This window comes from Choloepus didactylus, chromosome 13 (genome assembly GCF_015220235.1).
Source record: "Choloepus didactylus isolate mChoDid1 chromosome 13, mChoDid1.pri, whole genome shotgun sequence".
NCBI classification, from domain to species: domain Eukaryota; kingdom Metazoa; phylum Chordata; class Mammalia; order Pilosa; family Megalonychidae; genus Choloepus; species Choloepus didactylus.
Window position 1 is genome coordinate 63975361 of NC_051319.1, and position 24754 is coordinate 64000114.

At 36.4% G+C, this 24754-nt stretch overlaps 1 protein-coding gene across 3 annotated transcripts in view; it reads left to right on the top strand.

Moving 5' to 3' along the window:
• The first annotated feature begins 717 nt into the window (after positions 1-717).
• SNX2 (sorting nexin 2) overlaps positions 718-24754 on the top strand; it is a 69754-nt gene continuing 45717 nt past the window's right edge. For 2 of the 3 annotated variants that reach the window (XM_037800875.1, XM_037800876.1), the window contains exon 1: positions 718-860. In XM_037800875.1, coding sequence (XP_037656803.1) covers positions 753-860 — 108 coding nt within the window. In that variant the 5' untranslated portion in view covers positions 718-752. Of the gene's footprint in view, positions 861-1470; positions 1618-24754 lie in introns of all 3 variants that reach the window. The other variant, XM_037800877.1, reaches the window with a different exon arrangement.

Here is a 24754-nt window from a genome sequence, read left to right on the forward strand (position 1 = left end):
CAGGCAACAAATTACTCAGGGCCCTTTCCTTATCTAGAGCTCCACTGTCCAATAGTTAGCCACTTGTCACGTGTGACTGTTTAGATTTAAATCAGTTAAAATTAAATAAGATTAAAAACTTAATTCCTCAGTCACACTAGCCACATTTAAAGTGCTCATTGGCCACATGTAGCCAGTGGCTATTATATTGGACAGCACAGCTATACAACATTTCCATCATGGTAGAAAGTTATGTCGGACAGTGCTAAAGCGATTGAAGGGAACGTGTCTCTCTTCTACCAATAATCAGTTTTGTCCGTAGTCCGGGTGTAATCCAAGCCCACAGACAAGTCCCCAAACTTCTTCACTTCTTAAAGGTGACTTTCTGGTAGTGCCAACAGAAATCACTTGGCCTAGTCCCGCTAAGAAGATGTAATAAAAGCCTGAGATTCTTCCTCAGAAGTCACTACAGCAAGTTGGCGGTAAGAAAGATGCCGAATTTAGGGCTGGATACTTTGACAAACCAAGACCCGGCCCTGGAGGTGGGAGGAGGGGGAGCCAAGAGGTAGAGCTCAGCCAGGCGCAGGGAGTTGGCTGCGGGGATCAGGCACCGTCACGAGATGGAGTGGGTGGGTCTTGGAGGGGCGGGGCGAGACTGCGAGGGGCGGTCCTAGGAGGCGGGGAAGCCCGTCAGCCGGCGCGCGAGCCAGCCCTGCGTGCTCACGTGATAGGTTGGCGAAGCCCAGTTCGCGCAGTCGTGTTGGCGAGCGAAGATGGCGGCCGAGAGGGAGCCTCCTCCGCTGGGGGACGGGAAGCCCACCGACTTTGAGGACCTGGAGGACGGAGAGGACCTGTTCACCAGCACTGTTTCTACGCTTGAGGTGAGACGTCTTGTCTGGGGACTACGTCTGCCGCTGCCTCGCGTCTCGCCTTTAGGTGCCTTTCCCATACCCAGACTTGTCCCTCCTCACTCCCGGGTTTGCAAGGACCCGCTCTGGGCGACACCTGTGACGCGGGCCCCTTCCGGGTACCTGTCAGTGGCAGGGCCGGGGCGGCTAGGCCTTCTCAGGAGAGCAGCCTGCGAACCGGAGGGCAGACCTAATCCTCCGAGGGGCCCTACCAGACAGTGCATCGTCGCGCCCTTTCCCGGTTCCGCTGGCCTTCCTAGGTGTCACTTGTACCTTTCCTTCCCAGGCCGGAGAACGTTTCACTCTGGGTCCTAGGAAACCTCACCGCGTTCCCCAAGGGCCTCTTCATTCCTTTGGAGAGGTGCTTGCTGTTCTCTTTCCAAGGGAGGGGGTGCCCCGGAAAGGGAAGAGGAATGAAGTGAGTACTGAGTGACCAAGGGTCTGTAGGCAGCGTGTGGATGCACTTTTCCCGGTCATGGCCCTTCTTGCACTGCTAGTTCCCTAGAGGGAGATTATTCTGTGTTGGACTGTTTAAATAGGTAAATGCATTTGCCCATTTTTGTTTGTCTTCTTTATTTTCTAGACTTTTTAGGAACCACAGTGTTCATAAAGTTGAAAAGAAGTAGTAGTCCAGGAAACTTTTTTTTTTCTTCTGAAGTTACCAGTGGAGAAATAGAAACGGATCACCACCTTCTTTTCCTCTTTTCTCGCATGGTCAGCGATCTCTCAAGTAGTGTGTTCCTGTTTTTGTCAGAGGCAACACCCTCTGTGAACTTAACTGTATTGGGCCTTCTGTATCCAGTTTTCGTTTGACTTGCTTTGCATTTAATGAGAGCTTATCTCATCGCCTAATTTTATTTTATTGTATTAAAATGTAAGCAAATTTCCCAAAAGATTGTTTACATTGGGTTGTATTTCCTATAAAAGTGCTTTTTAGTAAGTCTTCTTGGCTTTTTAACTCGGTACCATATCAGTTGGAAAGTACTGTAAAGTATCCATTAGCTGAAATTCAGTTACCTAAAATTTCCGGGAACCATTTTCAGCACTGACCACAATCGGTTAATTATGTGCAGGTTCCCTGCCTACTGCTCCCCTTAGATTATTTCTTCTCATAGAGAGGGTTAGTGCTTTGATCATCTTTGTGCTTCTCACAGGATCTTGAACATTTGTAGTTAGTAAATGCTTGCTGGATTAGTTATCAAAAGTTAACATGTTCTAAGAATTAGTAAAAATTATCTTGCATAAAATATTTCTTGGGGTTAGTATTCTTTTAGCATACTATAGTTTAACAGTGTGTCTCCAGGATCCTAAGATCTGTATTCCCCTTGGGAGATACAAAAGTTTTCACCAACAGGGATCCAAACAAACTTGATTTGACCTAGTTGAACTAGAATACTGTGGCACTAAACATTCTGTTTAATTGAAGTCTTTTTAAAAGTATGGTATTTGGCTTTTTTGAGTGAAAGCCTGCAGAAGTTTGTTTATGAATACTTTAAATTTATATTGATTAGTGTACTGTGAAAGTTGTACATAAAGTTCCTTTTGATTGTTCATCTAAACCCCTTATTTCATGGATCAATTCAGGTTATTAATTTTAAGAGGTGTTATAGCTGTGAGATTTGTAAATTTAGAACTTTTTTCCAAAATTTGGGAAGGAATATATTGCATTGTTTCTCTGTATACCAAAAGTTCCTTAAAGGAATGCTGAACCTTTCAGTACTCCAATTTTCTTTTAAGCAGTGCTTCTCAAACTTTAGTGTGCAGGAGATACCATAGGATGCTTGCTTAAAATGCAAATGCCTGTGCTCAGCAGTGCTTCTAAGGTACTGTACTTGATTGCCTTTTATGAATACTTGAGTATTTACTCTTGACATACTGTTCAGATGATAATGGGAGTGGAAAGATCAACAAAATACTGCAAGTCTTTGAGGACAGAAAATCTCTGATGGAGAAGAAAGTGTACAGAGAACGCTAATATAGACAGACTTTTATATGATCTGAAAACACTTCAATAAGTGAAACAGAGGAAGGAGATTCTAATTCCTCTTAGGTTCCTGACATAGTAGATGAACAATAAATGTTTCTTTTGGCTGGGATAAGCTCATGGAAGAGGTAGTATATGAGAGAGACCTTGAAGGGTGAGGTAAAATTTCAAAGAGAATGGCAAGGGGCACATGAGGTCCAGTCCATATTCTAGGGATCCATGAATAATTCTGGTAATTCTGATTGGCTAAAGATAAGGATGTGTGATCATTTTACTATGGAGTAAGATTGTGAAGGGCATTGTAATGTATTATGCAGACAGGTGAGAGCTTTGGGAGATTTCCATAGCAGTAACATCACCTGTGAAGTTTAACGTGGTGGTAGTCCAATGGATGAACTTGAATGGGAGGTACCATTGGCAGTTTAATGACTTGGAGGCTGTTTTTTTTTGTGTTTTTTTTTTTTTTATGCAATATTATTGAGATATATTCACATAACATACAATTCCTCCAAAGTGTACAATCAGTTGTTCATAGTATCATCATGTAGTTGTGCATTCATCACCATGGAGGCTATTAACAGTCTGAGGTTAAAGGCCTCAAGAAGGGCAGTGCAAATGATAAAGGAGAGAAGGGAAATGAGGCAAGAACAGATTAAAAAACAGAATTTATAAGATTTACAGTGCCTCCCTCTCTTCAGGTGATTCTTGGAAAAGGAATGATAGGTGTCATTGAAGAAAACATTAGGTAGCTAGAAATGCTGGATAGGTTACAGATGTAAATTTGGGAGTAAGTTTCATCATAAATATATTGAATGGTAATGCTAAACCCAGTTCTGTGGAAATCCAGTCCTGCCCTCATGGAATGTATTAACCAACAAGAGACAGATGCAGCCATGTAAACAAATACCTCCAATACCAAATGATACACATGTAATTGAAATATGCACATGGAACAGAAATAGTATAGTAGACAAGAGTGATTTAATGGCATAGAGATAATCTTTGAAATCCTGGGATTGGGTGACATTATCAAGGGAGAGTAAGTGGAATAAGACAAGAGACCCTTTTGATAAAGAACTGAAGACAAGTTTAGTTTCTATGCCCCAGTACAAAAGGTAGTAACTGTATAACTTGTGTTCTTAGTTCTGTATTCTAATCTTTATGTAAGCTTTCAACTTTAAATGTATTCTTTTTTTTTTTTTTTAATCTTGTTATGAATTACCTATGTTTCAGGAAAAAAAGAGTTTCATCATTAGGTATTTAAAGGCAGAAAGCATGGAAAATTACTAGGAATTTATGAAGAGGCATAACTCAAGTTGACCATTTTATCTTTTTTTTTTTTTTTTTTTAATCATCATTTTATTGAGATATATTCACATACCACGCAGTCATACAAAACAAATTGTACTTTCGATTGTTTACAGTACCATTACATAGTTGTACATTCATCACCTAAATCAATCCCTGACACCTTCATTAGCACACACACAAAAATAACAAGAATAATAATTAGAGTGAAAAAGAGCAATTGAAGTAAAAAAGAACACTGGGTCCCTTTGTTTGTTTGCTTCCCCTACTTTTCTACACATCCATCCATAAACTAGACAAAGTGGAGTTTGGTCCTTGACCATTTTATCTTGAAACCATTAAATATAAGGATTTCAGAATGAATTCGTTTTAGTGCCTATAAAAACTTATTCTACAAAGTTGCATGAGGAGGGCTACATTTTTTTTTTCTTTTGCAGATTTTGTTTTCTCGAAAAGAATCAAGTTTGTCTTTAATGTTAATTTTACACATACCCACTTTCCAATGAAATTGAATTTTTTTCCCTCTGCTGGCATTTTTTAATTGAGGTAAAATTTATATATAGTAAAGTTCACTGCCACCTAAATTAAGATATAGAGAACTTCCGTTACCTCCCCACCCCACCCCCCGCAATTCCCTCATCTACTCCTTTAACCCATCCCACTCCAGCTTATTGGCAACCACTTACATGTTTTCTGCATATAGTTTTGCCTTCTCCAGAATCTCAGGTAAATGGAATCGTACAGTATGATTCTTTGAGCTTGGCTTCTTTAACTTAGCATAAAGCATTTGAGATTCATGCATGTGTTGCATGTATCAGTAGTTCATTCCCTTTTGTTGCTGATTATAGTCTTGTATGGATGTACTAGAGTTGTTTATCCATTCACCTTTTAAGAACATTTGGGTTATTCCCAGTTTCAGGCATTTATGAATAAAGTGCCTTTATACATTCTTGTACAGGTTTTTGTGTGAACACAAGTTTTCATTTCTTTTGGGTAAAGAGTTAGAATTGGAGTTGCTGGGTTGTATGTTAAGTATATGTTTGACTTTGTAAGAAACTGCGAAACTATCATTTCTAATTCTTTTATTACATTTTACTGTTATCTATGCCATTGAGGTAATTTTTGTCTATTGTATTTGTGTAGTTGAAAGTACATCTCTTACTAACTCTATATTCAGTGATTGGTAGTTGGCCATCTTGGGAGTGTTTATACCACAGAAGTCAGTAAAAGCCCAAAATTTGGGTCCCTTTTCTGCCAGATCTGGTGGTTAAGCATTCGCCTTACCACTGATTTTTAGCCATTGTAACAGGTGTGTAGTGCTGCTGGTTTTAATAGGCATTCCCTAATGATTAATAATGCAGAGTGTCTTTTCATGTGCTTCTTTATCATCTGAATATGTTGAAGTGTCTGTTTAAATCTTTCGCCTATTTTTAAAGTTGTTTCCTTGCTGAGTTTTGAGAATTCCACATGTATTCTGAATAAAATCCTTTGCCAGGTATGTGTTTGCAAATATTTTTTTCCCAGTTTGTGGCTTGCCTTTTCATTCTCTTACCAATGTCTTTTTTTTTTTTTTTTTTTTTTTTTTTTTTTTTTTTTTTTTTTCTGGAGGAGAAAAGAATTTATTTACGATCTTGCAAGATAGGGCGTCCAGCCAAACACATGAAAGGCTGGTGCGCCAGAGGAAGAGAATGGCAATCTTTAAATTTCCTACTCCTAATTCGCAAGTCCCTCCCCTGTTTCCCCATTGACTGGGTACTACAGAGGTTACAGCCTATCCAAGAACACTAACTAATTCATCTTTTGAGATTTTAATTTGTACAACCAATCCCAGAGAGCCAACTATTTTATTATTGAGATTTTGAACTGATCAGCCTATCCCAGAGAGTTCATTTAGTTTAAAAAAAGTTTTTCTTTTTGCTGTGAGTTCCTGCCTCTGATTTTACTTCATATTTCTTTACATTCCAGTAACCATGGTTACTTTTTCATATAAGGGGCTGGCAGATTCTTCTCTTTATTACGGGGCTTGTTTAAACGGGTTTTGCCTCCATTTCCCTTATTCCATGCTGTCTCTATGTGAAAACTAAACTTATCCCTTTCTTACAGATTCCCTCCTCTTTTTTTTTAAACCCTTTTAGTTTTTACATTTTAGATTTTTAAATTTGTTAAGGGCTTTTTTTACATTTTTCATTATAGGGATTTTTCTTATTTTTGATTCTAGTGGTTTTGATGGGTTTTTGAACTAGCCTTTGAGCGCACAGGATTATGTAGCACCCAGCTGTTATAAACATTTTGGCTGGAATGATAAGGAAAATTAAAATAGATGTTGCAATTCCTTTCCATTTCTTGAACCAATTTTCCAACCATTCTGTGAGTGGGTTGTTAATGCTAGAATTCTTTTCTAGTTTCTGAAATAAGGCTGTTAAGCCTTGTAGGGCTTTGGTGATAGTTTCATTAGGTGCGGTATTATTGGGGATGAATGTGCAACAATTTCCCCTAACTATAGCACAGACGCCTTCTTTTTTAGCTAGCATCACGTCTAGGGCCATTCTGTTTTCCCATGCCATTCAGCTAGTGGCATTTAACTGTTTTGCTATTCCTTTAATGGTATTCCTGGTATAGCTGATAAATTTTAGCTGATGATCTACATTTTCATTGATGGTGACCCACCAGAATAAGGACGATTCAAATTCTGCAGCTACTTGATTTTTAGCTTTAAACTTATTAGGAACTTTCTGGGGGACTCCTATACTATCTACAAACATTTTTTTTTTTATTGAAGGAACCGGGTACATTTTGTACATTTTTTTTTTTTCTTTGCCTTGGGTTGGTACTTTATTACTTTTAAATGCCAGGGTAAATGAGATAGCCAATTGAACCAGAGCACAGGTTCCTCCCCACCTTTCAGGTAGTGTTGCTCAGAGGATGCCCTTCTTACAGTACCACCAGAGGTCTGCTTGGGGTATAGTTAGGCTGGAGAAGTTGCCAGTACTATTCTTGCTTACATTTCACACCTGTGTACACAAAGCCATGGTATCAAGATCCTGGAGCCCTTCTTCCCATCTGGAGAGACAGGCAGAGTGGTTTTCAGGACTAAGGCAAGACGCTGGTATGGCTTTGACACTTCCCTTTTGGACTGGAGGGAAAAGGGAGGACAACGTACTACAACTTTCACCAGGAGTAGCATTTTGAAAGAGGAGTGTTATACATTTAAACTCCTTTTCATGCTTTTTCATCCCCAAGGGGAAGGGCATAATCTGAACAGTGGGTTGTTTGGTTGTACAAGCATAACAGTCACTTCTGTTTAGACTCTGGATGGTATGTTTGCCCCATTCTACCCAGGCATTTGTATTTCCATAACCTGTTTCTATTTCTGTGGTTTGCTTTAAGTCTTTGGCCTTAAGTATTCTAATGACCTTGGGGTCAATTTGAACTGGAGAGTTAAATTCCAGCCAAGTTTCCCTTAATGGTTTTTCTTCCAACTTGGGTAAGACCCATCCCTCATACTGTGTGGTCCACCAAGCAGTGTTCCAAGAATAACAGGGGTTAGGTGTTTTATAAGTTATACTCTCAAATGTTCACCCTCCAATAATTTTGCTCTCTATTTGAACAGTCTGCTTACATAAATGTTTATATTCTCCCTCAGTTGTTGCTGATGTTTCAGATTTTTACAGCTAATTACTTGACAACCATCAAATTGTACAGTTTGAGACTTTAAGCCTTTGACTACACTTGTAACCAGCTTAGCGGAACCTGTTACTCCTTGAATATAGAACATTATGATCAGTACAAGCAATTTCATTATTAAGCTATACACAGAGCACAATGCAAACACAGGGTTTAATTCAGCCTTTTCTCCCTCCTAGTATGTTCTTTCAACGGCTGCCTATTTAGAGTGATCCTTAGGGGATCTGAGGTGGGAGTCACTTTCCAGGATTTAGGTTGAGTTGCTGGATACTTATCGTTTGGTTCAGGCACTGGTCCCTTTACTCGTGTGTAATGAGTCCAGCCTCTTTCTGCTGTTCGGACTGCCATCTCAGTCGTCAGCAAGATTTGACAGGGTTCCTCCCAGATCGGTTGAAGTTTGGATTCTCTTCGTGACTGGATCAGAACCTAGCTGCCGGGCTGATGTCGATGGGCAGCAAATTTAAGAAGCAGGGTTTGAGCCAGCAGTTCACGGTGCCTTGGTCCGTGCACGGAGTTGCCTGGTTAACCAGAGGCAGGCCTTTCCTCTTCCCCTTTTTCTCATCCACAACCGGCAGATCCAAGCGTCTGGTCTCGGGCCCTTTAGCTGCCAGAGATGGGCCCCCAATGGCGGAGTCTGAGACCGCTCAATCAGCGGGGCGCGCCTTCCCTTTGTCCACCTTGGGGGTCCCCCTCCGAAGCTTTGGATCCCGGACGAGCCCCCAAGTTGTCAGAAATAAAGCGGTACCTGTAAGGGAATAAACGCTCTCTCGGTTCTTTTGTTGTTTTCTTTCTTTTCTTTTCTTTTTTCCTTCTTTCGCCGACACTGATCAACTGCTGAACGGATCTGTCTCGCGAGCGAGTTCCTTCCCGGCGATCCCGGGTGTGGTGAGTGTGAGAGCTCTCTCCTTGAGTGCGGCGTTCTGTCCCTCGCAAAGCTCGAGCCCCACGTTGGGCGCCAGTTGTCCCGGCCCGCGGGACGATCAACGGAGGCTCTGATACCTGTAAGGGAGGAATGACAGCAAGACAGGTTTCTGATCAAGCTGCCACCAATGTCTTTTTACAGAGTAGAAGTTTATAATTTTGATTAAGTCCAGTTTATCTGTTTTTCTCTTGATAGTACTTTAGGTGTAATATAGGAACTCCTTTCCCTCCCCCAACCAAAGTCACAAAGATTCCACCTATATTTTTTTCTAGAAGCTTCATATTAGGCCTGTTTTTCATTTTGAGTTAATTTTTGTGTTAGGTACCAGGTATGGAAGGAACAAAGTTTGTTTTTGTTTTTGCTTTAAAAAAACAAAACAAAACAAACATAGATAGCCATTTGTTGTATGTCCAGTGCCATATGTTAAGGGTCTAGATTTTCTCTATTGGATTGCCTTTGCATCTTTGTCAAAAATCAGTTGATATTATATGTGTGGGTCTGTTTCTGGACTGTATTCTGTTTCATTGATTTATTGTCTGTCCTCTTTGCCAGTTCTACACTGTCTTGATTACTGTAGCTGAGTTTTGAAATTAGATAGTGTGACTCCTCTAACTTTTTTTTCCAAAATTGTTTTGGTGATTCTAGTTTTTTTGCCTTTCCATATACTTTTAGAATCAATTTGTTGGTTTCCACAAAAAGTCCTGCTGAGATTTTTATTTGTATTGCAGTGAATCCATGGATTAGTTTGGGGAGAATTAACATACTAACAATTTTGAGACTTCAAGCCAAAAAATTTATTTAGGTCTTACTTTTTTAATCAGTGTTTTGTAGTTTCCACCATATAGATTGAGCACATATTTTGTTGGTTAATATCTAAGTGTTTTCATGGGTTTTGTTTTTTTTGTTTTTGTACTTTTGTAATTGGTGTTATTTTTATTTCTATTTCTCGTTGGTGGCATATTGACCCTGTATCCTGCAGTCAGGTTAAACTTACTCATTAGTTCTAGTAGATATTTTTTGTAGAGTCCTTGGAATTTTCTGCATAAATAATCATGTTTATAATTGGAGAGTCTTTTGTTCTTCCTTTCCAATCTTTATACCTTTTTTTTTCCTGTTTTAATTCACTAGCTAGGACCACTAGTACATTATTTACTAGAAATGATGAGAATTGTTTTCTTTGCCTTTTTGTGATCATATGAGGAAAGTATTCATTCTTTCACCTTTAAGTATGTTAACTGCAGATTTTTTGTAGATAGACCTTTATCAGGTTAAGGACATTCTCTTCCATTTCTAGTTTGCTGAAAAGTTTTATCCATGAGTGAGGATCAATTTTGACAAATGCTTATTCTGCATCTATAGAGATGATTATATAGTTTTCTTTCTTAGTTTGTTAATGTGGCGATTTATATTGACTGATTTTCAAATATTGAATCAGCCATGCCTTCCTGGGAAAAACCACACATGGTCATGATGTATTATCCTTTTTATATATTACTGGATTTGATTCGCTAATATTTTGTTTAGATTGTTGTGTCCATGTTCATGACAGATACTTGTGTATAGTTTTCTTTTTCTTTTAATGTCTTCATCTGATTTTGGTATCAGGAATGCTGGCCTCATTAAATGATTTGGGGAATGTTCCCTCTTTTCTTAAAGAAGTTGTATGAAATTAGTATTATTTCTTCCTTAAGTATTTGATAGAACTCTGGTGAAGTCATCTGAACTGTGGTTTCATTTGTTGGAAGGCTTTTAAATGACAAATGAAATTTCTGTTGATTCTTGGTGAACTTTGGTAGTATGTGTGTTTCAAGAATTTTCCAATTCAATCTAAGTTGTCAAATTTATGAACGTAAGTTTTTTCATAATACACCCTTATTCCTTAACATGCCTGTGTGGGGTCTGTAGTAATGCCTCTCCTTTTTCACTCCTGATATTGGTAATTTCAGTCTTTTCTCTTTCTGTTTATTCTAGTCTGGCTAGAGGTTTGCCAGTTACTTGGGATCTTTTCAAAGAATAAGCTTTGGTTTCATCGATTTTTCTCTATTTTTCTGTTTTTAATTTCATTGATTTCTGCTCTAATCTGTGTTTCCTTTCTTGGGCTTGTTTTGGGTTTAATTTGCTCTTCAGGTTTCTTAAGATGAATACTTGGATTACTGATTTGAGACTTTTCTTCTTTTGTGGTATTAGTGTTTAGCTGTATCTTTCCCTCTAAGCACTGCTTTAATTGGTGATGCTCAGAGGATATATATTATGATTTTAATTCTTTTAAATTTGTTAAGATCTGTTTCTGGCTCAAAATATGGTCTGTTTATTGGGGTGAATATTTTGTGTGCACATAAAAACAATGTATAGTCTGTTGGATGGTGTTCTCTAAATTGGTGTAGTTTGTTGGTAGTGTTTTTCGGGTCTTCCCTAATTTTCCTTATTATCTACTTCTGTTGATTACTGAGAGAAAAAAATGTTGAAGTCTAATTATAACTAGTGTACTTGCGGATTTTTTATTTTTTGTTTCCCTTTATTGTTCAATCAGTTATTCCTACATGTATTTTGAAGCTCTGTTAGCCACGTAGAAATTTAGGATTATTATGTCATCTTGGTAAAGTAGCTCTTTCATCATTATGTATTGCCTCTCTTTATTGTTAATATTCCTTATTCTGAGGTTTACTTTATCTGATGTTAATTTGGACTCCCATCTTTCCTTTGATTGTCTGCATGGCATTTTTTCCATCCTTATAACTTATCAGTGCCTTTATATTTAGAGTAGATTTCTTGTCAGCACATTACAGCTATTTTTATGTCCAATCTGCAATCTCTGTCTTCTATTTGGTTGGTTTAAACCACTTACATTTAATGTAATTATTGATGGGGTTGGATTTGATCTATCATTTTATTTGTTAACTGGTTTTCCTTTGGTGTTTTTCCTGTTTTCCTTTTCTCTCTTCTTTTGTATTATTTTATTATTTATTAGTATTTCATTTTAATTTACTGGCTTTTGACCTTATATATTTATACCTATGTTTATATCTATACATCTGTATATTTATTTATTTATATTTTAGTGGTTGTTGTAGGGATTATGATATACATACCTAACCTTTTATAGTTCAACTAGACTTAATATTTTACCTCGTCAAGTAAAATGCAGAAGCCTTACAACAATATGGGTCCCTTTGCTTCCCCCCTTTTTGTTATAGTTGTTCTATGTATCACATCTTCATAGATTGAAAATCTTATTGATGTTATAATTTTTGTGTTCAATAGTCATACTTATTTTAAATAATTAAGAGAAGAAAAATAGTCTGTATTTCCACAGGGGGTTACCATTTCTGTGACTCTTCTCGTTCCTGAAGTTCCAAGTTTATGGTACTTTGTTGTGTCATTTATCTTTAGCCTGAAAAACTTATTTAACATTTCTTTTAGAGCTGGTCTGCTGATGAAAAATTGTTATAGTTTTCTTTCTTCTAAGAATTTCTTTATTTCAGCTTCATTCCTGAAAGATATTTTCACTGGGTATAGAATTCTGGGATGACAGTTCTTTTCTTTCAGCACTTTAGATTTTGTGCCTTTGTGCCACTGTCTTCTGGTCTTTTTGATTTCTGATAAGAAATATTGCATCATTCTAATTGTTGTTTCCCTAAGTGTAATTTTTTTTTTCTTTTTGTATGTTAGGTGCTTTTAAGTTTTTCTATCTTTTTTTTTTTTTAATCTTTGGATTTCAGCAATTTGAAATGACTGGGGTCTGATTTTCTTTGAGGTTATTCTCTTTGGAGTTTGCTGTGTTCCTAAATCTGTACATTTGTGTCTTTCTCCAAATTTGGGGAGTTTTCAGCCATCATTTCTGCACAGCTCCCTTTTCTAGGATTCCAGTGACCTTAATGTTACTCTTTTTTTATTTTGTCTCACAAATCCCTGGAGTTCTGATGGTTTTATTTTTATTTTTTCATTTTTTCTCTGTATTATTCAAATTGGCTACTTTCTATTGACGTATCTTCAACTTCACAGACTTTTTCTGTAAATGACTGTAAAGGGTCTGACATTTTGCCCTACTTGGAAGCTAACAACTTAACCTGTTTTATGGTTGCTGGAAGGAGACATGGCATTCCTGGGTCAAAGATAAAGGACTTTATTTTTATTATTCATAGCATACCAAGCAGCATGAGTATCATGTTTGTGACAGTTTCCCTTGCCCCTTATGTCCCAGGGGTATCATGTAGAAGGGCCTAGGTGACTGTGTTGCACCCATATTTGGTTGTTGTCACAGCTGAGGAACCTGAGCTTAGGGAACCCAAATCATTTATAATGGGCAATAAGCCTGCCTATTCTTAACCCCACAGGAGCATTATCTTTATTATACTATACAGTAAACCATTATCTTTATTATACTATACAGTAAACAAGCCTGTTTTTTACTCTGGAGATAGACACTTATATCTCTTTCTTCCAAGGCTGCTTGCTATTTAAACATCCTTGAAAAGGTTGTACAGAACAAAGGGAATAAGTGCCTCTGCTTGCAAGATGTACAAAAACATGAAAGACCCATGGAGAATTTTCTCCAAACACTTTCCTTTCTTACATTCTGCTATTCAGCCCATCCATTGAACTTTAAATTTTAGATATTATATTTTTCACTTCTTGAAAAACAGACTTGTTTCTTCTTCTTTTTTTTTTTCTGTCCGTGCCCATAAGTCTTTATTTATTCATTGTATTATCCCAGGGAAAATGGGGAAGGGGAAGTGGTCAGTATGTGTTATAAAATGATTGCAGAACGGAAAGGAAGTACCCTGTACAAAATCAACCATCAAATAAACATACCCAGTAATACGGTCACCAAAGCCCAAGGTGGGGCTCAGTCTCCTGCAGTTCTGGAATGAGGGGAAGGGATTAGCGAAAGAACAGATGGTTTCTTTCCTAATCCTCTGTGCTTTCCTACCCTCTCTTCATCCTCATAAATTCAAGATTCCACACACAGCTTTGATTTCTAGCAGTAAATATGGAGTTACATTCTTCGGTCTCATGTTAAGCAATCTGTGGATACTTTGACGTAAGTTTCTTGCACCTGCATATAAGTTTCTGAGTTACTTGATATACATTCATCTTCCCTTTTTTGATCTCTCACCCCCACTTTTTTAATGGAAATTTCACCCCTTTCCCCCATTGTTTCTCTCTATCCTAGGATTGACGCTTAAGTAGGTTTGGTCAGTCCAAGTACAGTGGTGTTAATCTTTTGGCATGAATCATATCGAGGAATGGTCTTAAGTCAGAAGGTTGGGAATGAGGGATGGAGGTTTCGTTGATTCTTCAGAACTCTTGCACAAGTCATTGAAGAGTTGTGGAGATACCTCCCAAATTAAATGTGTATGGGGGGTTGGGGAGGGGATGCTGGAAAGGGGTGATGGGGTACATTTTTAGGACAAAAGATCTAGTCCAAAATAGGAAATAGGGGAAGGAGAACATGAAAGAAAGGATGGCTCAAGATCCCCACTTCTAAGAAGGACCCAAAGCATGTTTCAGATCCTTTTGCCTCATGCAGAATCTTCTGTCAAAAATGCTTTGGCTATTTTTCTTTCAAAACATAAAAAAGAAGTTTGTAAACAATAAAAACCCCAAAAGTACATGGAGAAAGACCAACACATATTTATACAGATTAAGTCACCTAGCAATCATCAAATCAGCTACTTGTGAAGTTCTACAAAGCCCAGACTTATAGAATAACTAGAGGGGGACAGCATTTGGTGGGGACAAGAACCCAGGGTCAGACACACATCACCCAGTGCTTTCTATTGCTTCTGCCCTATTTCAACACAGTGAGGAAGGTTTGCAGTGATCCCACAGCATGTAAACGAAACCCCCTTTCTCCTAGCTACTAGGACACTATGATCACTACTGCAGCAGGGTAGGGCACTGGCCTGGGTATCACAAAGAAGACTTCACTAATGGTCTCTCTGGAAGGCAAGCAGGAAAAGTCCAAAATTTTGAAATGTTAAGGATTTTAGTCTTTGCTTTATACATCCATTCTTGGACACACACACACACAAACACACACACTGTGCATGGGAGGCCTAGCCTAATCCAGTGAAGTATGGACCCCAGCCTGAGATACACGGCCAGAATAAGAAATTTTTTGGATGCAGAATAAACAACTCAACAGCTAAAACTGAAGAGAATTTCAACTGCTATCAGAAAACTAGGATGTATATTGTAGGAAGTTTCATCCAGGGATTTGTACAATGAGAGATAGATGAAAAGCATTTCAAATATTGTTCTTAGAAATTGCCAAATGAACAATTGAAGGGTCACTTCATCTTTCTAACAGATATGACATAGTAGTATGTGATTGTTAATGCCGATTAAATACAGTACCCACTTTATTTATGGCAGCACTACTAATTGAAGCTAATATCCATAATTCCATATTCTTTGAATGTGTGCTTTTCCTTTAATATGGGAATGTAGTAGTCAGAAGGGAGTGGCTGTTTTAGTGGGTAGAGATTATTAAGAGTTGAAACTCGGGGATCATTCAGTCTACCTATAATCTATATTTTATAAATGAGGAAACTAGACTTTATTTGTTAAGAGCCTAAGTAACTCACTGTTTTGTTCAGTGCTGTTATAGTTGGTAAGGCTAAAGCCCAGACTGTTTGACTTGCTTTAATTTTACTAATAATTGTGAATCCTCTTTAATTCATAGCTCTTAAATCCATCACTACTACCATGCCATCAGTTTTTTATTCCTACACCTTTTCTCTCCTTCCTTCAAATCTCAGTGCTGCCAGAATATTCTTTTAAAATCTTTTAAATCAAATACAGTTTTCCCCCATAAAACCTTTCTGTGCCTTTCTACTGTTTTCAAAATAAAGTCTAAATCCTTAGCATGGTTTTTAAGACCCTGCACCATCTGGCCTCCTTATCATTCTGTAGCCTCTATTTTTGGAAAATAATGATACAAAGATACAAAGGAAACAAACAAAGTCAATGCATGCAGCCACCTAAAGAAAGCCACTGTTAACATGGTTTTCCTCTTTCTGGTAGCATATATTTTATATGCAAAATGTGCAGCCTGTTATATACAGTATTGCCCTTTTCCTTTTTAACCTTAAATCATGAGGATTTTCCTATGTCTTTAAGGAGTGTTTGAAATTATTTTAAATGGATTTATATATATTTCATCATGAATTTTAATGTAATTTAATTTTTTAAACTATCATGCTCTCCTTAAATAGAATGTTTTAAGCATACACAATAAAAATCCCTATATGTAATTTTTGGCTTATATCTCTGTTTCTGAAGGCTGGATCTCTAGCAGAAAGTTGTTATTTGAAAATTTTTAAAGGCTTAATTGCATGTTGACTTTCCAGAAAACTGGACCTGGTTTACAAATTCATCAGAAGTACCTAAGGTGGCAGTCTCAATAAAGTCTCACTAAGATTAAGAATTATGTAGTTTTTAATCTTTGCTAATTTTATACACAAAATTTTGTATCTTGTTTCATGTGTGTTTCTTTGATTTCTAATAAGTTTTAATGTATTGTGTATGTTTATTAGTCACTTGTTTTTTGTGAAATTTTCTTTTCTTTTGAAATTGGGTCTACCTATGGCTCATGCAAAAAATAGTAAACAGTGTGTTTGGGAACAGTAATTGGTCAGTTTAAAATACTTGTTAAGTCTGTGATTTTTCTGCCTATGTGTATGTACCTGTGTGTGTGTGTGTGTGTTTCTTTGTGTACATATATATATATTTAATCATTTTATTTGAACTTAAAACGACTGTGTGCTCGCTGAAAATTTTTTTAAGTTTTTAAAAAAATAATTATAGGCTTCTAGAAAAGTTGGACAACATGTTACAGGGAATTCCTGTATACCTTTACCCAGCTAACATTTTATACCCCAGTAACACAGTTATGAAAGCCAGGAAACTGATATTGATAAGATACTATTAATAAATCTGTAGTCATTATCCAAGTTGTGTAGTTTTCCCACTAATGTCCTTTTTCTTGTTCATGATCCAGTTCAGTATCCCACTTTGCATTTAGTTCTCATTTTTCCTTAGTGACAGTTTTTGGGTATTTTTGTTTGTTTGTTTTGTTTTTGGTCTTCCATGACTTGGATACTTCTGAAAAATACTGGCTAGTTATTTTGTAGAATGTCCCTTAATTTGGGTTCATGTAGTCTTACACTTTTGCCTTATTATCCTCATCTTTGTAAATGCATATAGATTCACATATGTAAAAGGGAAATTCAGGTGCTTTCTAGAGAGTAAACTTTTGAATTGGTTGTCACCCAATAGGTATCAAAAGATCAGCTAAAAGAAATAAAGAGAATTTCATGAAGGATCTACTCTCCACTTTTTCTAAGATACAATAAAATCTATTTCTAGATGTATGCTGTCTGGTATAATGGGAGCAACATATGTAATTAAAAATAGTAACTAAAAATAGTTTAATAGCCATATTTTTGAAAAGGTAAAAAGAAACAAGTAAAATTAATTTTAATAATACATGTAATTTAATGTCTAAAACCTTTAATTCCAAATAACCAAAATATTTCACTATGTAATCAATATAAAAATTATTACTATATTCACATTCCTTTTTTTTGTACTAAGTCTTTAAAATCCCACATGTATTTTGCACTTGTAACACATTTCAAATTGGACTAGCCTCATTTTTGATACTCAGTAGCCACATACAGCTCTAGTGGCTCCCACATTGGACCGTACAACTATTGACTTAAATCATCAGAGTATTACTTTGGACTGTATTAGTTTTGGTGCCTGTAGAATTGCTTTCATTCAGTTTCTCTTTGCTGCAATGCTGTTGATGATCCAAAAAAAAAAAAAAGTCATTTTTGTAAGCATTAAATTATATCAATGAATTGAGATTTATGGTTTTTAAATTGCATTTAACTTTTTAAAAATTCTGATCTTGCTGTTTTATCTCAACATTACTTTCTTTTTCTCACAAAGTTAATATCAAGAAGTTTTGGAAATTCAAAAGAAATACAAGTTATGTGACCCTCTAGATTTAGAAATCATAAAGTAATAAATAGGTAAAAGGGATATTGGGAATTATCTGAAGCACTCCTCATTTTATAGATAAGAAAATTGATACCTAAGGAGATTCATTATATAAACATAGATTAAGTTAGAGTGGAGCTGGAATTAGAAAAAAGTAGTTACATATCACACATGATACAATTTTTTTATAAAGGCCTGAAAATATTCATTAAAAAATAAATGTGGTTTACTTTTTTTTATTTTTTATTTCTAGATATTTGTTCTTTTAGGTGCTATTGTAAATGGAATTTCTTTCTTGATTTCCTCAACAGATTGCTTATTACTAGTATATAGAAACACTGCTGATTCTTGCATATTGATCTTGTATCCCACCACTTTGCTGAACTTGTTTATTAGCTTTAATAGCTTTGTTGTAGATTTTTTGGGACTTTCTATATATGGGAACATGTCATTTGGAAAAAATTTTACTTTTATCTTTTCTGATTTGGGTGCCTTTTATCTCTTTTTCTTGCCTAACTGCTCCAGCTAGAACTTCTAGCACAATGTTGAATAACAGTGGTGACAGTGGGCATCCTTGTTTTGTTTACCATCTTAGAGGGAAAGCTTTCAGTCTTGCAACATTAAGTATGCTGTACAATTATTTTAATGTGCTGTTGGATTCAATTTGCAAGTATTTTGTTGAGGATTTTTGTATCTATAGAATATTCATTGGATTGGGGTAGCTGGTGGTGGATACCTGAAACTATTAAACTACAACCCAGAACCCATGAATCTCGAAGACAGTTGTATAAAAATGTAGCTTATGAGGGGTGACAGTGGGATTGGGAATGCCATAAGGACCAAACTCCACTTTGTCTAGTTTATGGGTCGATGTGTAGAAAAGTAGGGGAAGCAAACAAACAGACAAAGGTACCTAGTGTTCTTTTTTACTTCAATTGCTCTTTTTCACTCTAATTATTATTCTTGTTATTTTTGTGTGTGTGCTAATGAAGGTGTCAGGGATTGATTTAGGTGATGAATGTACAACTATATAATGGTACTGTAAACAATCGAAAGTACAATTTGTTTTGTATGACTGCGTGGTATGTGAATATATCTCAATAAAATGATGATTAAAAAATTAAAAAAAAAAAATATTCATTGGAGAGATTAATCTGTAATTTTCTTCTCTTGTAATATCTTTATCCGGCTTTGGTATTAGGGTGATGTTAGCTTCATAGAATGAGTTAGGTTGTGTTCCCTCCTCTTCCATTTTTTTGGGAAGAGTTTGAGTAGGATTGGTATTAATAGTTCTTGGAGTGATTGGTAGAATTCACCTGTGAAGCCATCTGGTCCTTAGCTTTTCTTTTTTTGGGAGGCTTTTGATGACTGGTTCAATCTCTTTACCTGTAATTGGTCTTCTGTTTCTTCTCGAGTCATTGTAAGTTGTTCATGTCTCTAGGAATTTGTCTGTTTCATCTAAGTTGTCTAGTGTGTTGGCATACAGTTGTTCATAGTATCCTCTTGTGGTCCTTTTTATTTCCGTGGAGTCAGTAGTAATGTCCTCCCTCTCATTTCTGTTCTTATTTGCCGCCTCTTTTTTTCTTTGACAGTCTCGCTAAGGATTTGTCGCTTTTATTGATCGTCTCAAAGAACCACCTTTTGGTTTTGTTGGTTCTATTATCTTTTGTTCTCAATTTCATTTATTTCTGCTCTAATCTTTGTTATTTCTTTCCTCCTGCTTGCTTTGGGATTAGTTTGTTGTTCTTTTTCTAGTTCCTCTAGGTGCGCAGTTAGGTCTTTAATTTTATCTCATTCATTTTTAATGTAGGCATGTAGGGCTACAGCACTGCCTTTGCTGATATGTTGTGTCCTCATTTTCATTTTTCTTGAAATATTTACTGAATTGTTTTGCAATTTCTTCTTGGTCCCATTGATGAAGAGTATGTTATTTAACTTACAAATATTTGTGAATTTTGTAGTTCTCTGCCTATTACTGATTTCCAGTTTCATCCCATTGTCATCAGAGAAGGAGCTTTGTATTATTTCCGTCATTTTAAATTTATTGAGACTTATTTTGTGACCCAACATGTGGTCCATCCTGGAGACTGATCTGTGAGTACTTGAGAAGAATATGTATCCTGCTGTTTTGGGGTGCAGTGTTCTATATGTATCTGTTAGGTCTAGTTCATTTACCATATTATTCAAGTTCTCTGTTTCTTTGTTGATCCTCTGTCTAGGTGTTCTGTCTATTGATGAGAGTGGTGTATTGAAGTCTCCAACTGTTATTGTAAAGACGTCTATTTCTCCCTTCAGTTTTGCCAGTTTTTGCATCATGTATTATGGAGCACCCTGGTAAGGTGCATTAATATTTTGATTGTTATTTCTTCTTGGTGTGTTGCTCCTTTTGTTAATATATAATAACTTTCTTTGTCTCTTGTAAGAGCTTTGCATTTACAGTCTATTTTTGTCCAGTATTAGTATAGCTACCCTGGTTCTTTTTGGTTTCTGTTTGGTGTAATAACCTTTCCTAGCCTTTCACTTGAAACCTATTTGTGTCTTTGGGTCTAGGGTGAGTCACTTCTAGACAGCATATAAATGAATCATTTTTTTGTTTGTTTTATCAGTTCTGCTGATCTGTGTCGTTTGGGGAGTTTACTACATTAATATTCAGTGTTATTACTGTAAAGGCAGTACTTAATTCAACCATTCTTTTCCCTTAGGTTTTTATGTGTTATATATATTTTTTCTCTCTTTACCCTTTTAGTTACCCTTACTGATAATAATCATTTCTCCTTCTAGCCTTTCTCTCCTTTTCCTTTCAGCCTGTAGAACTCCCTTTAGTATTCTTATAGGACAGGTTTCTTGTTAATGAACTCTCTCAGTTTCTATGACTATATTAAACTCTCACTCATTTTTTTTTTTTTTTTTTAATCATTTTATTGAGATATATTCACATACCACGCAGTCATACAAAACAAATTGTACTTTCGATTGTTTACAGTACCATTACATAGTTGTACATTCATCACCTAAATCAATCCCTGACACCTTCATTAGCACACACACAAAAATAACAAGAATAATAATTAGTCTCACTCATTTTTAAAGGACAGTTTTTCTGGATAAAGAATTCTTGGCTGGAAGTTTTTCTCTTTCATTATATTAAACATATCATACCACTGCCATCTTGCCTCCATGGCTTCTGATGAAAAATCTGCACTTATTCCTACTGAGCATCCCTTGTATGTGATGAATTGCTTTTCTCTTGCTGCTTTCAGAATTCTTTCTTTACCTTTGGAATTTTACATTTTGATTAGTTTGGGTTTTGAGTAGGTCTTGTAGGATTTATTCTGCTTGGAGTACATTGTGCTTCTTGGATATGTATATTCAAATCTTTCACAAGAGTTGGGAAATTTTCAGCCGTTATTTCCTCAGATATTCTTTCTGCCCCTTTTCCCTTCTGTTTTCCTTCTGAGACCCCCATGATGTGTATGTTTGTGTGCTTTGTGCTGCAATTCAATTCCTTGAGACCCTGCTCAATTTTTCCATTCTTTTCTCTGTCTTTTTTCCTATCTGTTATATTTTTATTGTACTGTCTTCTCGTTTCCTGATTCTTTCTTCTGCTGGTTCACATCTGCTGTTGTATGCCTCTGGTATGTAATTTTATTGAGATATATTCACATACCAGATAATCACCCAAAGTATACAATCATTGGATCTTGGAATAATCATATATGCCATTGTGCATTCATCACCAATTTTTGAACATTTTCATTACTCCAAAATAAATAAATAAATAAATAAATAAAAGTAAAAATAAAAATAAAAAAGATCACCCAAAACATCCCAAACCCCTTACCATATCCCTCCTATTATTTATTTATTTGTCTTTATTTTCATACTCATCTGGATAAAGAGAGTCACTGGATAAAGGGAGTGTCAGTTGCAGGTTTTCACGATTACACAGTCACACCATAAAAGCTATGTAGTTATATAATCATCTTCAAGAATCAAGGCTACTAGATGGCAGGTCAGCAGTTTCTGGTATTTCTTTCTAGCTATTCTAATGCAATAAAAACTAAAAAGGGATATCTATATAATGCATAAGAATAATCTACAGAATGACCTCTCGACTCCACTTGAAATCTTTCATCCACTGAAACTTTATTTTGTTTCATTTCTTTTCCCCCTTTTTTTCAAGAAGGTATTCTCAATCCCACGATGCCAAGGCCAGGCTCGTCCCTGGGAGTCATGTCCTGTGTTGCCAGGGAGATTTATACCCCTGTGAGTCATGTTCCACATAGGGGGGAGGACAGTGAGTTTACCTGTCAAGTTGGCTTAGAGAGGCCACATCTAAGCAAGAAAAGAGGTTCTCTGGGGGTTACTGTTGGGCATAGTTATAAGTAGGTTTAGCTTCTCCTTTGCAGGAGTAAGTTTCATAAGGGCAAGCCTCAGGCTTGGCCTATTGGTAGTCACCAATGCTTGCTTGAATATCAGGAATTCCCCAGGAGGGGAAATTTAATATTTCCTCATTTTTCCCCAGTCCCTCAAGGGGGCTTTGCAAATACTTTTTTATTCTCTTCCCAGATACTTCTTGATGTATCAGGGCATCGCTCTAACCTGTACAAACCAACAAGATCTCATTCCCTATTTTGTGTAATTATGGTATTTGAATAAACTGACCATACAAGTTAAATTTGATAAATTTCACACCAAAAGAAATTTCATACCAAATAAACGTCCCTTTCTTTGGTTTCACACAGAAGTTGAAGTTTTAAAATACAGTCAATGCTGTCCTTTATTCTTTAGTCTGATTTACCTTAGTCCTAACTAGGTCGGCTTCACTAATATCTCTAATAGACATCTGATCTCTTTTTCAGCTTTTTAACAATTGTTGTATGGGGTAATGTTGACTTTCATAGCTGTAGAACTCTAGCTCTGAATATCAGGTGTCACGCAGATACCTGAAGTTCCAGGGAATGACCCGGTTATACACAAAGAACTCAACATCTCAGAATTTAGAAATAACCGTAACTACTCAGGAGTAGATGTGACTGCTGTAAGAGCTTACAATCTAGGAATCTTTAAAGTAAGCCTCCCCTGATAACTTATGCTCTCAAATTCAATACTGAGAATTTGCACATTATATTTAGTCCATATTTAGTGAGACATTATAATATTTGTCTTTTCATTTCTGGCTTATTTCACTCAGCATGCTCTCCTCAAGGTTCATTCGTCTAGTTGCTGGCCTCACAACTTTATTCCTTCTTGCAGCCACACAGTATTCCATTGTATGTATATGCCACAGTTCATCCATGGGTTCATCCGTCGATGTATGCTTAGGCCACCTTCATTCATTGCAAATCATGAATACTTCCGCTATAAACACCAGTGTGCAAATGTCCCTTTGTGTCCCTGCTTTCAGTTCTTCCAAGTATATACCTAATAACAGGGTTGCAGGATCATATGGCAACACTATACTTACTCTCCTCTGGAACCACCTCACTGCCCTCCAGATGGACTGCACCATTCTGTTTCCCTACCAGTAATGAATAGGTACATCTTTCCCTCCACATGTTCCCCAGCACTTGTATCTTTCTGTTTATTTTTTTAAATAGTTTTATTCACACACTGTACAATCCATCCTAAGTAAACAATCAGTGGTTTCTGGTATAATGACATAGTTATGCATTCACCACTGCAGTCTATATGAGGATATTTCCATTTCTTCTGCAAAGAAAGAGGAAAAATATGAATTAAAAATTAAAATTAAAACTAAAAAAAAAAATGAAAAGGAGAAACAAAAGTAACACCAAGAGTCCTGTACCCCTTCCTTTTTCTCCCTCTCTTATTAACATTTAGCTTTTGTATGTTGCCTTTGTTACATTTCATGGAAGTATATTACAGTGTTACTGTTAACTATAGACTCTGATTTGCATTGATTGTATTTTTCCACATACCAACCCATTTTCAGCACCTTGCATGTTCACATTCATTTGTTCTCCCTCATGTAAAAACCTTATATTTGTACCTTTAATCACCATCATTGTCCACTCAGTGTATTTTTGCTATCTAGTGTATTTTTAATCTTAGCTGTTGTACCTTTACTTCTCTTAATTTCTGTTTCTTTTTATACTTTCAGGTTCTTCTTTATACTCATGCAGTGTCTTCTTAATATCCTTATTTCTTTAGCCATATTTCCCCTCATCTCATTGAATTGATTTAGGAGATTTTTTTTTTTATTATTAAGATTTAGTTACATACTATAAAATCATCCAAAGTGTACAATCCATCGATCACAATACCATCATATAGTTGTTCATTCATCACTCTAATCCCCTTTTTTTAAACATTTTCCTTGTACCAGAAAAAGTGAAAGCAAGAATAAAAAAGAGTAAAAATAGAACACCCAAATTCCACCCCCCATTCTTCCTTTAGTTAGTTTGTTTTTTGTTTTTTGTTTTTGCCCGTTTTTCTACTCATCCATCCATACACTGGACAAAGGGAAGTGTGATCCACATGGCTTTCCCAATCACATTGTCACCCCCTCATAAGCTACATTGTCACACAATCGTCTTCAAGATTCAAGGGTTCTGGGTTGTAGTTTTGACAGTTTCAGGTATTTACTGCTAGCCATTCCAATTCACTGAAACCTAAAAAGGGGTTTTTTTTTTTTTTTGAGTGCAGAGTCTGATTTTTAGTCATTGTTATAGCACCTAACATAGTCCTTTACTGACAGCTGAGATTTTAAAAAAAAATGTGGTGGAATATATGTTGGATGGATAAAGTTACAGATTCTTTTGGCCACCATCACTCTCAGATGTTTACATAAATATGTGTACATGAAGGTCATACAAATATGTATTGATTTACCAATCTGCTGCTCATATTTATGACTTTTTTCCCCCCATTTTTCTACTCATCCATCCATACACTGGACAAAGGGGAGTGTGGTCCATGTGGCTTTCCCAGTCA